At 38.3% G+C, this 16,791-nt stretch overlaps 1 protein-coding gene across 5 annotated transcripts in view; it reads right to left on the bottom strand.

Annotated features, from left to right (window-relative positions):
• Positions 1 to 16,791, bottom strand: part of SYT1 (synaptotagmin 1) — a 724,221-nt gene that overhangs the window by 275,898 nt on the left and 431,532 nt on the right. For all 5 annotated transcript variants that reach the window (XM_078146393.1, XM_078146407.1, XM_020993508.2 and 2 more), the window contains one exon: positions 16,045 to 16,233. In XM_078146393.1, the coding sequence (XP_078002519.1) occupies positions 16,045 to 16,216 (172 nt within the window). In that variant the 5' untranslated portion in view covers positions 16,217 to 16,233. The remainder of the gene's footprint in view (positions 1 to 16,044; positions 16,234 to 16,791) is intronic.

Here is a 16,791-nt window from a genome sequence, read left to right as displayed (position 1 = left end):
GAGGACCATGACATCAGAGGGATGATAACATGACTTGCAAATGAATTGGATTTGAGTGAGGAGGGTTGTGCAAAGCCATCAGCTTGGCTTTCTCCTCCAGAGCCATCTGGGTGCAGTGGCCAGATATAGATCGGGTTGACTGGACATGGCCCAGGATGCAGTGGGAGACTTTGGCCCTTTTAAGCTAAGGTTTTTCAAGTTTCCCTTTGAGTAAGGCAAAGACCATTCAGTGAATAGGCCTTTTTAAGAAGTGAGTCAAGGGATGGCCCCTTTAATTAAAAAAAAAAATCAAATTGGGAGGGGAAGACCCCCAGGGTTGCTGGCCAAAAGAGAAACAGTTACTATTTACATTCTTTCTGAGCAAGGAAGGCCCAAAAAATAACCATAAGTAGTGCTTGGGCAGGGCAGGGCAGGGGCCTATTGTTGTCCAGTCAATGAGATACAGAGTGAATTAGGTTTAAGGCTTATTGGTCTTTAAGAAAGAAATCTAGCCAGGAAACCCCAGGTTAACTAGGTAGGTTTCAGCCACCAAAATTTACCCTCCTTTGGGCAGAACACCATTACCATCATCGTCATCATCATCTAGAGCACTGGAGTCTGGTTACGCACACACATCTATATATCAGCCCATAGGCTGATGGTGGTAGAGAAGGACGGTCTTGAGAAGTGTTCTGAATCTATCAATAGTGTTTTTTAATAACTCATTTAGTTCGATAGGGACTACTGATCCTAGATCTTTCTTTCCTATGTTGGTGATGGCTCCATCAAACAATGATGATTGTATACTCTTGCCATGAATCTAGAGGCTGTCCTTTTAGCTTTGTTCTGTACCCCATGGAAAATCAAATTTGGCCTCAGACACTCAGCAGCTGTGCAGCCCTGGGAAAGTCACTTAGCCCTGTTTGCATCAGTTTCCTCATCTGTCAAATGAGCAGGACCAGGAAATGGCAAAGCATTCCAGTATCTGCCAAGAAAACCACAACCGAGGTCACAAAGAGTTGGACATGACTGAAAAATGATCAAATAAGAAGGGCCCCATTGAGCATGAAGTAAGGGCCAAGTAGTCAATTAAAAATATTTATTGAGTCAGAGAAGAAAAGAAAAAAAAAAGGAAGATTAGAAAACCAAAACAGCAGAACAAGAAAAGAAGGAGAGACCATAAAAAGAAAGGGAGAAATAGAAAATAATGGTTTATATAGTGGGTTACAGGTTCATCAAAAGTAGCTACTCAGTGCTATTATGTCTACCAGTATTTTAAAGTTGGTTTTGGTTATACTGAGAAATATAAATTTGTCACTGGGCAGAGTTCCTCTGAGAGACTCATTTATTTTCTTGCTAGTGATTCATTGCTAGATCTGATTATTTAGGCTTCTTCACAGAGTGAATTGGTCTAAAGATGCCCAGAAAGAATGTAAAAACAAGTTTCCATTGTGTTCCTTATGGGAACTGACATCCTTTACCTCAAGTAAGAAACTATTGGGTAGCCAGGTGGTGCAGTGGGTAGAACTCTGGGCCTGGAGTCAGGAACACTCCTCTTGCTGAATACAAATCAGGCCTCTGACGCTTCCTAGCTGTGTGACCCTGGGCAAGTCACTTAACCTTCTTTGCCTCAATTTCCACATCTGTCAAATGAACTGGAGAGGGAACTGGCAAACCACTCTAGTATATTTGTCACAAAACCCCAAATGGGGTCATGAAGAGTTAGACATGACTGAAATAACTGAAGGACAAAAATAAAATATTAATGGTCTAGGTCCCATCAAATATGTGGCACTATTGGGAGGTGAGTTAATTCTGTCACAAAATAAGTACTTTGTTTTGTTGAAGGCTTGATGAAATTGTGTCTATGAGACACCAAAGAATTAAGATACCTTTGATTTTTTTTTTAACTCAGTACTGGTTGACTCAGGCCAAAAGAGCTTGTCTAAGGTATTAAAGAACGGAAAAATTGACATTTGTCTTCCATTTTAAAAAAAATTTTTGGGCAATTGGGGTTAAGTGACTTGCCCAGGATCACACAGCTAGTAAGTGGCAAGTGTTTGGTCTGAGGTAGGATTTGAACTCAGGTCCTCCTGACTTTGGTGCCGGTGCTCTATCCACTGTGCCACCTAGCTGCCCCCTGTCTTCCATTTTCAAGGCAAAGAACAATTAGGCTTTGTTGAAATATTTATTTGCTTCACTGAGACCCTAGATCGATGCTGTTATAAGCGCCTGGGGTCAGACATCCACTGTTTTCAACAAATGGCAAATTGGTCAAATATCCCCTTTTTACTGGTCTGTCTACCCTTCAGAACATTTTTCTCACTTTTGTATGTGAAAGCAACTTAAAGATGAACAATTAAGATAGTGCACTTATTGGAGTTTTAAAATCACTTCAGAGAAGCAGTTTCAGGGAAAGGTGTTGTTTGTGGGGAAAACTTTGAAAGCCCTATCTATGAGCCGATGTGTTTTTTTAATCTCAATTTAAAAAAAAATTTTTTTGAGATGCATTCAGAAGATACACTGGAGAGGTCTATCAAGTGTAAACTCTTTTATAACCTCTTCTGTCATGCAAATAATTAAAATTAGGAAACCTTTTCTAAGCACTAGAAATATGATAGTAATACCAATCTCCCTCCAGTTTTCTCCATTTATATTCTTGGTTCAATTTAATATAACATAAGCTGACATGACTTTGACAGGTTGACAATTTTTAAAAAGTCAGAATGAATGGAAAACAATATCCATACTGCTTCCAACATCAAAGTTTTCTTTATAGATTTGCCTTTATAGACATGTTTTATTCAATAAGAATTTTATTTTAACATTCAATCTACATTACAAGGTGAATAGTGGATTTTTTTTCCAGACTATGTATTTTTTTTTAGAAAAACGTATATTGGTATGGGTATTTGTGTAGTACATTAGCACTGAGTAGTCTCTGAATATGGTGAAAAGAATGCTGTATTTGGAGTAAGGAGATAAGGGTTCACATCCAGGTTCATCTACTTGTCAGGTGTGTAATGGTGGGCCTCAGTTTCCTCATGTGCAATGCGGGGGGGGGGTTTAGACTCAATGACCGCTGAGTTCCCTTCAAACTCAACAACTATGATCTTATGACCTTTTTCATTGCTTCAGTATCTATACAGATTTATGATTTCATCTATGTAGATAATACCTCCATTGTAGGGAGTCATGACATCATTTATAACTCCTCATCCTGTATGACTCTTGTCCCTGTTCTCTTGTAAACCCTCCCATAGCATGTCCACCTAAGATTCTGTACGTCTTCCTTTAGATTTCTTGTATGTACCAATGTATCACATGTGAGCTGTCCATTAGTTTTCCCTTATTTTTACTATATAACTGGCTTCTTTTTTTCCCTGTTCCTATAACTGATGACATTTTTATGCTACCTCATCCATATAAGTCTTCAGGGATAATACATTATAGCCAAGTCATTAAAGCTTCTCCACTGCCCTTTGGGTGACTCATGACTTTAATTCTTCAGAGACTGTGGCATTCCAAAATTATATAGCATTAATAATGCCAAACATTATGTTTCAATTCCAAATATTATTATTCCAAATAATATTTCAATAATCCCCAAACTTGACAGCATTAACAACAAAATGATTGTTATTAATGTAATTATAACGTTGTTGTTCATTCATTTCAGTTGTATCCGATTCTTCATGACCCCAATTGGAGCTTTCTTGGCAGAGAATACAGGAGTCCTTTGCTATTTCCTTCTCTAGGTCATCTTTTACAGATGAGGAAACTAAATCAATCAGGGTTAAGTGACCTATCCAGGGTCATATGGTTAGTTAGTGAACTTAGGTCTTCCTCACTCCCAGTTTGGGGCTCTATCCACTATACCACCTGGCTGCCCTGCACCTAGCTGCATGTACATAGTAGGTTCTTAATACATTTTCTATCAATTGATTAAATATCATTTGTGGAAGTTTTCCTATTCTTTCCCATAGATCCTCATTAAGGATGCCCTCTATGTGTGAAGATGATTCTAACATGATTTTCTAGAGACTGAAATAAGATTTTCTTCCTAGTTATCTGTAGCTATCCTGGGGAAATGCAGAAAATATTTGAGTAACATGAACTAATGTAAATGGGGAAGAACAAAACAAAAAGTGAGGGTGCTCTAGAAATTCAGCTGTGGTGATAACTCATTGCCTTTTTCTCTCTTCCACATGGGCTTACTTTCTATTTACTTGGCATTTATTTTACATTTACTTATATGTGCATATGTTGTTTCACCAGATAGAATGTAAGCTCTTTGAGGGCAGGGACTGTTTTGTTTTTGTTTTGGAATCCCTAGCATCTAGCACAGTTTCTGACAAAGGGCAGATGTTTAATAAATGTTTGCTGATTGATTGACTGCTGCTGGGAAAATTGTTGTATTTGTTGTCCCTAAGTGCAAGTTCAATATTCTCTAAGCTCCTAACTACCTCATGGCTTCAATTCACTTTAATAGAGTGATCTTGTGGGGGAACTTCACTGAACAGGCTTCTAAAAGGAAAATAAAACCCAGTAGCATATAAATAACATCTTTTATGAAATCCCCACTGAACTCTTTGAGGGCAGGCTTCCACACAATTTGTACATTTCCTTCTGTCAGATTCCACAGTGATAGGACAAAAATATTCTCTATTTCTCTGAGACCCTTTTGGATAGACCAGATAAACCTCCTTCAATTAGGCATTGTTGTTTAATGACAGCTGAACGCAACAACTGTTCTTACAATAAAAACAAGGCGTTTAGAATTATGGACTCTGATGAAAATGAAAGCTGACTGATAACACAGTGGGTGCTCCATAAATCTGTATTCAATAGATGAGCATGACTCATCCAGACTGGACATGATCTTCCATGAAATTTGGTGACAGACTGTACCACCAACTTACAACGTTGCTTCCAAATAGCTTCCTTTAGCAGCAGGAAAGCTTTGTAGAGCGATGTCATATATTCACAGGGCAAGAGCTTTGCATTATTAACGCTTGTCAGCATCTCCCCTATTTCTTGCAGGTAATGATATTTTATTATACCGGGAGGAAAAGATTAAGAAGTCCACTTGTCATTTTCGGAGGACGCTTTTCAGAACTGAGACTCTCCACAGAGACAGCTGCTGAATCAAGGCTGTGTACATAAAAGCCAACTTAGGCAGCAGAACAAACTGCTACTGTTTAACACTGGAGAGAAGACAGTTATTAAAATGATGAAAAAAATAGTCTCATATTTGGGCAGGGAAGGTCAGTGGAGAAATTACAGAACCTGACCTAAGGAGGTTAAATGACTTGCCTACAGTTGCAGAGAGGAAAAAATATGACAAGCATCAGCTGACTTCGAGATTGTTGAGTACTTGTCTGAGCCTCTAATCCTAGTCATTAAAAAAATTATAAAAATGCATACAATTGTTTTTGTTTCTATGTGTATGTACAAAAACCAACATAAAGATCAACACAAAGGCTTAGATGGGGTATAGTACAATGGAAAGAGCCCTATCTCTTCAATCGGAGGACCTGTGTTAAAATCAGCTTCTAATATTAGACGAAGTCATTAAACCTCTTGGTGCCTCAGTTTTCCCTGATAAAATATAAACTCTCTAAAACCAGGAACTGATTCACTTTTATTTTTGAAACTAGATACTAGGTGTTTAGTAAATGCTTGTTGGTAGATTAATTGAAGGGGGAAATATATATTAAAAAAAAGAGTTTTTCTATGGATGTGATCTAACTTGCCAGCAGCCTCCTTAAAATGTGATGACCCATGCTGAACACATGTTCATCGTGGTCAGATGCACTGTGCCCAAACTAGAGATGCTACATCAGGACTTACCACCAGACTCATTCTGGATATTATGTTTATACTAATATAGCCTATAAGATTGGATTAGAACTTTCGGCTGTTACGTTATAAGAGCATTATCCCTTAGAGGCATTTTATTAGGGAGACAGTATGTTATAGCAGAGAGGGCACTGCCTCTGGGTCAAAGGCAGGTTTAAATCCCACCTCTGATGATTACTACCTATGTGACATCAGCACATCACAAAACCTCTCTAGGTCTTGGTTTCCTTTTCTGTAAAAAGACAGGGTTGGACTAAATGGCTTCTAAGCTCATTTCCAGCCCTAGAGCTAAAATCCAATGATCCTATGTTGGCTCACATGGCTTTCCGACATCTGGTGAATCACTAACACTATGGTATGAGGGAATAAGATATTTGGTCCTTGTCACTATTCCAGCCACTCTCCCCCCCAAACAAACAAAAACAAACCTCCCTATAGAGCCTTAAAAATGCACTACAAGCTAGGAGCTAGAGAGATTGTCAGTAAATTCACCTGTCCTACTAGAAGGACAGGCTACACCCATCCCTAGGAAGTTCTCCCTCATCTCCCCTTCTTCTGGGAAGCTCAAGTTCTATTCAAGGCTCAGCTCAAGTGCCTCTTCTTCCAAGAGACCTTCCCCAATTCTCTTAGTTATTAATTTTTCAACCTCCTTCCCACAATTACTTAATATATATTTTGTATGTAATTAGTCTATATGTGTTGTTTCTCTTTCTCTGACTTCCCTTCCCATCTCCACCCCAAGAATGTAAGCCCTTCAATGTGGAATTATGCCCAAAGGGCTATGAAACTGTGTATATACCCTTTGACTCAGCAATACCACTTCTACGGCTGTATTCCAAAAAGATCATACAAATGGGAAAAGAACCCCCATGTACAAAAAATATTTAGAGCAGCTCTTTTTGTGGTGGCAAAGAATTGGAAATTGAGGGGATGCCTGTCAGGGAATGACTGAACAAGCTGTAGTATATGAATGTAATGGAATACTATTGTGCTATAAGAAATGATTAGCAGGCACACTTCAGAAAAACCTGGAAAGACTTGTATGGTCTTATGCTGAGTGAAGTGAGTAGAACCAGGAGAACGTTGTATGTACACATTAACAGCCACAATGTACAATGACTAATTTTGATAGACTCCTCTCTTCTTAGCAATGCAAGGATCCAAGACAACTCCAAAGGACTCATGATAGAAAATGCTGTCCACATCCAGAAAAAGAACTATGGAGTCTGAATGCAGATCAAAGCATATTATTTACTCACTCTCCCTTTTTTTCTTTTCTTTTTGTTTCTTCTTTCTCATGGTTTCTCCCATTGGTTCTAATTCTTCTTTACAATACCACTAATGTGAAAATAGGTTCAATATGAATGTATATGCAGAGACTGTATCAGACAGCATGCTGTCTTGGGCTGGGGGTAGGAGAGAAATGGGGGGAAAGTTTGGAACTCAAAATCTTATGGAAGTGAATGTTGAAAACTAAAAATAAACGAATTAATTTTAAAGAAGAACATAAGTGCTTTAAGCAGGGAATGTTTTGTTTTTTGTCTTTGTATAGCCAGTACTTATTACTGAACTTGGTATATTATAGGTGCTTAATAACTGCCTACTGAATTGAATTGGATGAAATGTTATTTAGTTTTTGTGATCCTATTTAAAGGAAGACATACAAAAGGATTATTAAAAAAACCCTAAATATTATTCCTTTTTATCCTCTCTAAAACCCTGGGAGGTAGGTCTTATCCCCATTTTACAGATGAGGAAACCTGAGGCACAAAGAGCTTAAGTGAATTTAGGGTTATACGGCTTTGTTAAGTGTCTGAGGCAGAATTTGAACTCAGGTCTTCATGACTTCAGGTCTGCTGTCTATCACCTAGCTACTTTTAAAAGAATTATTAAGGCAATCCTGACAATGCCCAGAGCCTGAGTCAACTGCAGCACAGTCAATTCATTTATATGATGTTCCCAAGGCTATATTCTCAGCTGTTTTCAGAAGTAAGCTCCTCTTTGACACTACTAGGAAGTAACCACTTCTACAGACTGCTATTCTGACTTTGGGGTATATTAGATGGAATGAAGATAGGGATTTTTTTTCTTTTCTTTTTTTCGAATGGAGAAGGAGAAGTGGGAGAGAAAATTGTTTTGAAAAATGTGTAATAAGGGGAGAAAAATAAACTTCTTGTCTTGCTGATTGATGTCTCTTTAACCAGCAGTATCAAAGGTATTTCTCCCATCTATCTCTTTCATTAGATGCAAAAACTGTGGTATTACAAAGATTAGTGAGTAAATCTAGGCTAGGGTTTCTTAATCTTTTCTTGGGTCATGGATTAGTCTGGTAAAGCCAATGTACCCCTTTTCAGGATAATGTTTTTAAATAATTTTTAATGTTTTAAAATATGTAGGCTTACAAAGAAAGTAAATCATATTACAGTACAGTTTATCTATCTATCTATCTATCTATCTATCTATCTATCTATCTATCTATCTATCTAACAATAGATCTTCATGGGGACCCTTGTACAGGCCAATGTCTCTATGAGGCTTACCTCTGCTAGTGCAAGAGTATTATTTGTAATAGGGCAGTGTGTCTGCTCATGTTCCTGGAACAAATTAATAGTTAGCTTTTCATAGTCCGTCCCAGTATCTCATCCAAGCCTCAGCAGCTCTCTCTTCATTAATTTGGGGGAGTGTGGTTATATTATTGAGTCAGCACTGTATAGCAAGCAAAAACAGGATTCACAAAAGATTTGGATTCAAATCTCATTCCTGAGGACTACTAGTTATAGGATCATGGACAAATAGTTTAATCTCTGAGCTTTAGTTTTCCTATCTGCAAAATATGAGTAATAACACATGGATTACCTACCTTCCAGGGTTGTTGTGAGACAATAATGAGCTAAAAGATTTGAAGTAACCATGACGTGTTGTTTGTCCTTCCTTCTTAAGAGGACCATGGCACCAGGCTGGTGATGCCATGACTTGCAAGTGAATTGGGTTTAAGTGGGAGAGGGCTGTGCAAAGTCACCAGCCTCACTTTCTGCCTTCTAGTCCAGTGACAAGCTATAGATCAGGGCAACTGGTGGTGGCCCCAAGAAGTAGTGGGAAACCTTGGCCATTTGAAGCTAAGGTCTTTCCCAGGTCTCAGTTTGACTGAGGCAACACCCATAATATAAACTGTAGAGTAATAGGTAATGGCCCTTGATCACAAGCTCTTAATGGAGGGCAGAGAAGTTGCCTACAGAATTTTTGCCTCATCTAAGTAGTCCATGGATTAAAAAAGTTGAGAACCAGTGTCCTAGGTTCCCCATTGCACCAGTATTTAGAAATCAATCAAAACCCATCATCAAGTGTTTATTAAGCAACTACAGGTTCCAGGTATTGCTAGTTACTGGGGATAAGTAAAAAAATTAGACATTCCCTGTTCTCAAAAGGGTTACATTCTCTCTGGAAAGCCAACATATACATAAGTATATGAATATATACTGAATAAAAATAAAATTAATAGATAGGAGTTAAACAAATAAAGAAAGAAAAGATAGAGGGGGAGGGTACTGTAGCTGTGTGAGGGGAAATTAGGAAAGACTGTGTAGAAAGTTTCACTTGAGCTGATTCTTAAAGGAGGTGAGGGATTCTATAAGGCAGGAGTGAGGAGAAAGTGCACTGCAAATATAGGGGACAGTTCTTATAAAGGCATGGTGAAAGTAGGCACGGCACTAAATATAAGGAACTGAGAGAAAACCAGTTTGGTTTACACATTCAAAGTCTCTGGAGCTTTTTCAGACCTAGTGACCAATTTGTCCTGAAATGACACCTTAAGTGGAAATATTTAGTGGAAATTACTAGCCTTAATTATGAAAATGTTTTAATAATTACTATTTTAATAGCATATTTTGATATATTTTAATGGTATAGCAAGCATGTGCCTGAGAATTTTGTACCTTCCCTGGGTAGACTTGCTCATTTTCCTTTGAGTGAAAAGTGGTTCCAGCTATCTGGCCTTCTGCTGTGTTTAAGGGAAAATGGCATTCTACTTGAAAGAGCTCATGAATATCCCAGGCCTTAATCACAGCAACTCGAAAAACATGAGTTCATGCTTTGCAAACCATCCATGACCTCAGTCCTATTTAAAAAAATTCGAAGTTTGCCAAATAAAGAAACATGATGAAAATCTTTGTCTGTTTCATTTGGAAAACACTATAAAGTATGAAATGGAAGATAAAAATCCTTCACTATTTACCATTTCTTTTAAAAAATATATTTTAAGCTTTGTGCCATTGGGGATGATACCATCAGGCAGCTTGGTCTGAATATGTTCCATGCTGGACTGTGCAGATATCCAACTAATGATATGCACACTTATTGCCACTGCAACACCTCTCTTCTTGCAAGAGGGAATTTCAAGTGACAGACAAAAGCTGCCGGCCATCAGTTTTGCAAAAATCACACCTGCTAGATAGCCAAGATTTAGTTCAGAGACCAAAACTGATTAATATTCTAATTTGTTACTTGTAATCAGCATCACACTAAATTATAGCTAGACCAAAGGGAGAATGTTGATAGAACCTATGTCTTGAAAGCAATTCATTTTGAGCCTATGTTTTATTTTTCTTTGGTCTCACTCCTTGTATGTGAAAGATTCCAGCTACATAGGCAGTGGAGTTTTAATTAGAGGCAGCTTAGCCTAGGCCCTTGGGGACAGCTTCCCTGACCTGGAGTCAGGAATATCTGAGTTCAAATGCCACCTCACGCACTTCCACGTCATGTGATCTTGGACAAGTCATTTAAACTTTTTTGGCTTCAATTTCCATATCTGTAAATTAGGGATCACTATGGCCTCTAACTCAAAGGGTTGTTGTGAGGATCTAGGGAGACAAAATATATGAAATACTTTGAAAATAGAAAAGCACTATGTAAATGCTAGCAATTGCTATTGTTATTAAAGTGTGCACTATTCACTATACTTATTTACAATAAATATTTGTAATAATAACTTGCCACAATGTTTTTGGATCATCTGTATTTACATTTATCTTTCCTTTCTCATGTAGGTGAGAAATAACACAGTAATGAAAAGAATACTGATATGAGAATCAGATCAGGACACATAAATTCAAATCCTGACTCTGCTAATAGATTGATAGGTGACTTTAAGAAAGTCATTTGACTTCATTTTTCTTCATCTATGAAATTGGGAGCTTTCCTTTCAGTTTCCTGCATGTATGCCCTTTCCACCATGGATACTGAATGTACTGATGAAGAGTGACCATAGTTTATATACAGATTGTAATATATATTTTTGTTTTTGCATTTACTTTTAATTTATGAATACCTATGATGTCACTATTATTTATTTGCCTTTCTGGCAAGTAAATGGTTAATATTTGAAAAGTATCATTATGAATGGCTTGTTGTATAAATGTCATTCTCATGTGTGAATGACAAACACATCAGATGGGTAGGGGTGGGTCAAAAGCTAGAATGTTTGAGGTGATTTATCCCTAGGAATCTAGATCTTTCTGAATGAGGGCAGTATGAAATAAGGAAGTCATCTTACAACATGGCAAATGCAGCTAAGAGATGTGAGTACTTTTCTATTATATGAATAACCAATTATTAAATTAGGATTGGGGTTTTCCCTTTCTATTTTCTCATTTAGGACTAGTCCCCTGTAGGTTATTCAGCCATTCTCTGAAGGAGAAGGGTGATAGATTAGATTGGTTAAATCCTTTGGGTACATGTTCTGCAATCTTGGGCAGGACCTCACCCAACTAGAAGATCAAACTTCTGTTTACAGTGATCTACACAATTGACACAAGGTGTATTCCAGTCCTAAAGCACTGAGTCCATGCCCTCACACCCCACCACTGTAGGGGAACTCTAGGGGAACTCAGTTTATGAAGGAGAAAATCAACCAGAGTGATCTGAGTAGAAATGGATTCCTTTGTGCAGATTGCTGGAGGTGACTGAGTCTCATGATCAAGTCACATTCTCAGTAGGATGAGTTGATGACTTTTCACCTACCCCCTCATTAATATGTCCATGCCCTCATTAACTTTTCACCAATCAAGGCCAATTTTCACCTGTCAGAGCTACCTTCTTTTCCAAAGGTATTTAAGCATTCAGGGATCTCCATGGTATTGTCTTTGATTATGGAGAGAAACCACTGACCATCAATGTGCTGATTTTCAGCTAGCCTAACTAATATATTGATTATTAATTACCCAGAAACTCTATCTCTTGGGCTTTCCATTTATCTCACCACAATACCTGGGTGAGACGAATGCAGCCACTAGACTCCATGAGTAGTTATCAGATGCCTCACTGATGCATACTTCAGTTACATTTTGCAGTGTGTGTCTAGGCATGGTAGCTCAGCACACACAGATACACACATACACAGAGTATATATTGGGAATGATGACTATTGGTATTATGCTCATACTCTTTGAAGGTTCTAGGAAACATCCATTAATGATAAATATGCTTCCCTTCTCACCACACTAGGTTTTGAGCCTCATCCAACAGGTAGCAAGAGAGCAGAGAGACCCAGAAGAACCACCATTTTTATCAGTGAATTCCACATTATACCTTCTGTTGGTCCAGGTTTTAATTTCATGTAAGAAGATTCCCCTCTCAGGATTAATCCATCACTTCTAATCTCCTCACTGTGTTGCTAACTCAAGCCTAAATTCCACCTCACTCAGCCTCTTTTCTCCCTTCTGATTGGAGGACTAGACGGTAGAGCACGGAACTCCTCCCAAAACCTTCCTTTATGAAATTGGACTTTAAGCTTATTCCCCTTTGCACCTGCAACTCTGCCAGCTTCCAATTCCACAGAACAGGATGCCCCAGGGTGCTTCTCCCCTCCTCATATCACCTTTCCAGACTTCCGCCATTAGATTGCAAGCTCCCGGAGGGTAGCGACTACCTTTTAGCTGTTTTTCTCATTTGTATCCTCAGTGTTTAACACAATGCCTGGAGAGGCACTATGAAAGTCTACTGAACTGTTTAATGAACTGTCAGGCATATTGTTCTGGAACGAACAAATAACATCAAGGCCTCCAGTCCAGAATTTTGAGTTGCCCCAGGCACATGATGTACCTCCATGCTATGGTTTTGTAAATTGGTGTCCCCGGGGCCCAGTATGCAGTAAGTACTCTATAAAGGCTTGTTGACTATTCCCCATGGACTTCCTGTGAATTGGAAGGAGAGTGTGTCCCAGATTTATGGGTGGAATGTTATGTTTCTGTTGTTCTTGCTTTGCCTTGTATATATGAAATGTTTCTGATTAAGAGCCAATTGTATCTTGGCTGACTTGTTAAATGATAAGTCTCTGAGTGAGGAGCTAAGGATTTACAGTTATTAAAATAGTAAAATGGTAGTATAATTTGCCCACACTAGGGTTACCTCTAAATCCCTGAGGGTGACTCCTAGCATTGGAGGCCATTGTGAAAGCCCCTGTCCTGGTAGTGGGAGTAAAGGGAGGGGAAGGGAGAAAAGGAGGATTTGAGTGCCACACCAACATACATCCCTTACATCAACTGAATTAATCACTAGAAATCCAAATATTACCACAGCACACAAGTAGTGCTCACCATTACCACAGCTTCTTGTATGGTGAAACTGAACCATATTTATTATACTGTCTGGTCCTAAATTTTTTCTACTTTTCATGGTAGCTCTTGGAAGGGTCTTACGAAGAAGGCAGGATGTTCGTTCAACTTGGGTCATCCATTTAATCCGATTCAGTTCACTGAACATTACCAAATAACTGTTCTGAACACTATGCCAGGTGCTGGGGATTCAAAGACAAAAAAACTAAACTCTCCCTGCCTCTACGGAGCTTACATTCTACTGAGGGGATTTTCTCCTGTGCCACTCTTGTTGGTCAGTTGTTTTAGTCTTGTGGAGTCACTCTTTGTGACTCCAATTGGGGTTTTGTTGACAAAGATACTGGTGTGGTTTGTCATTCCTTCTCCAGCTGATTTTACAGATGAGAAAACTGAGGCAAACAGGGTTATGTGACTTGCCCAGAGTCACACAGCTAGTAAGTGCCTGAGGTCATATTTGAACTCAGGTCTTCCTTACTCTAGCCCTGACACTCTATCCACTGTGCCACCTAGCTGCCCAATGTCTCCTCATCTCCCGTTCAACAAATAGCTTTAATATATACGTATTGGTGAAACTTTTATAAGGCACAACTTGTACACAATTGGCATGCAATGAAAAAATCATCTCCAAAGTGTTTTCTTTCTTGTCATGTAGACGTGACATCAAACAGAAGAATGTCAAAAAACATTTCCTCAAGGTTAAACTGCCAATCAGCAAAGCAGCAGGCCAAAGATGGCACAGAAGTCTCATGAGTCTCAGTTCAGTGCTCTATCCACTAGACCAAGCTACCCCTACATTTCCATTCAATTATTCATCTTCCTGGTGAGAATTCTAATTAGTGCCCAGAGTGGTGATGGGCTTTCTCAGATCAACTTGAATTTTTTTTTTCTTAAAAGGACAGATAAATCGGCAACTTCCTAAAAAATGGTGGCAGAAGAAATGACCTAGATTCTGATATTTTTAATGATCTCTCAGCTTCAGAAATATGTCCCTAAAGTCTAAGTTTTTGGTTGATGCACTAATGATAACAACTTTCAATGGCTCCCTATCGTAGCACAAAATATCAGTTCCTCTGCTTAGCATTGCAGAAAAAAAGTTAATTCCAACTTACCTTTCCTGCCTTACTGTACATTCTTTCTTCTTCCTCACACTCTCCATTGTAGCCAAAGTGGACTCCTAGTTGTTCTCAAACTCAGCTACTCATGAGGTCTCCCATACATGCATGAGTATGACTCATTTTCCATGCCTAGAAGGCAGTTCTTCCTCATCACCGCCTCTCAGAAGCCTAATCTTCCTTCGATGTTCAGTTCAGATGATTCCTACACAAGCTTTCCTTGAACCTCTGGATTGTTAGTGACCCTTTCCTTATCAAACTGCTTTATGTTTACTTATTTTTGTACTCCTCAATCTCCGTGGTAGCACCTAAGGTCCTTGAGAGCAAGGACTATCTCACCTAGAATGGTGTCTTGCATATAGCTGGCACTTAAATATTGAAATGAAATTAAATATCATTCATCAGTTACATATTGCATATTAAGACCCTGTAACTTTCCTTGGTCCAAAGAGCTTTGATTTTCAGCTTTTACATTTTATCATTAGAGGTTCAAGGGAAGAGCTATACTGGAGACCCTTCTTTTGAAAATTTCAAATGTTTAAGTTATATGGAAACTCTAAGATGGGTAGGATGCTATGATGAATAGAGAGCTGGATGTAAAGGCAGGAAAAGCCTGGGTTTAATCCCACCTCTAACATATATTGGCTGTGTGATCCTGGGTAAATTACTTACCTTCTCAGCACTCTTGGTAACTCAAAAACTACAAGTTGCAGAGAATTGGTAGAAGGCATTTCTCTACCCAGAACTTTCCCATACCAATAAAATCATAGGCCCTGTCTCTACGTATAAGGCAATTCTAGAAGGAAAACTACAAACTCAAGCATATGACATATTTTAGTAGTACAAAAGTAAAATACTTAATTTAAGCCACTTTCACTAGAGTTATTGCTATAGGTATAAAAAATAAGCTAAGGAAAAGATTATTCACCAAAGACAAGGTAAGAAGGTGGTTTTAAAAAAATCATTATATTTAGAAATAGAAGATAAAGTAAGAAGGGACAAGGCCTATTGCTTAGAAGAGATAGCAGAATTTTAACAGAGAGAAAAAGCAAAACTAATCCACTATCAAGAAAACAAAATTTAGTCATTATTGATGACAAGGAACAACTGTCTTAGAGAAAACAGAGAGTCACTGAAAGTTATTGAAAGTTTGGTTCGTCAACCAAAAAGCTAAAACTTTAGAAACATATTTCTGAAGCCGAGATCAAGATATTTAGTCATGAATGATTCTAGAGGTACAATCCTTCGAAACCTTAAATTAGTATTTTGGATAGAATAAGGAACTGATAGAATAGATCTAGCTTATGTAGGAACTAGAAACAATGGAATTCTTGCTCCTGCCTAAGTGATTTGATAGAATACACGAGAAGTTCCAATCATAACTAGTGTTTTGGTAGGTTCCAAAGAAAGAACCACATTATTCGCAATTGACTGGCAAGAAACTTGAGCATCTACTTTTATTATATTAAAAATATAATACTCACATGGAATTTTATTCAACTCATTCATAAATTTCTCCTTAATCTTAGAAAAAGCATCTTCCTTCCCTTCTCCTGGGGTGGCCGGTTCGGTGACATTATGGGGGAGCACAGGTGCAGCAGTTGTCACTGGGGGGGCTGCCAGGGCCTCATGGTGACTCTCACTTTCGCTCACCATTTTGGTTCCGAGTAAAGCTGTGAGGGCAGCAAAAAGAGCAAAGAAAGAAAAGAAATTCAGAAAGCTTGAAAGTGATCTCACATCAAAGGTAAACCAAAGACAAGCATCAGTAGGTGCACCTGCTTACTGGATAAATATTGTATCATTAGCATATTACTTCATGTTGGTTCATGAAATATTTATTAAGCCACAGAGGAAAGCCTTTTCGAAAAGGTAACATCAGATGTAATAATTATTACTTCCCCCCAACAATACCGAGTGTGAATCGTCAAGACTCCTAACTCTTTCAGGATTGTCATGAATCTCTTGTACAGATTTACCTCCCAACTTGTCTCCATGACAAACACACACAAAGTTGTTCTTGGGGGAAGACAATAAACTGTTGTATTTAAATACTGCTTATGCTCAGAGGACACCATGATGTTTACATTACAAATGATGACAAACCATGTAGTAAATTTGCAAATGCTTCATAGACCTATTTAAGCCATAACACGGTAACAGCATTAAGGCAAGAGTTTTCTAAGCACGCTTGTACATTATTCAGAAACTAGGTTTTGACTCTCATTTATTGA

This window comes from Phascolarctos cinereus, unplaced genomic scaffold (assembly GCF_003287225.1).
Source record: "Phascolarctos cinereus isolate Bilbo 61053 unplaced genomic scaffold, phaCin_HiC Scaffold_1;HRSCAF=81, whole genome shotgun sequence".
Taxonomy (NCBI): Eukaryota; Metazoa; Chordata; class Mammalia; order Diprotodontia; family Phascolarctidae; genus Phascolarctos; species Phascolarctos cinereus.
Note: the sequence above shows the minus strand (reverse complement) of the source record. Positions and strands in the feature narration are given on the sequence as shown.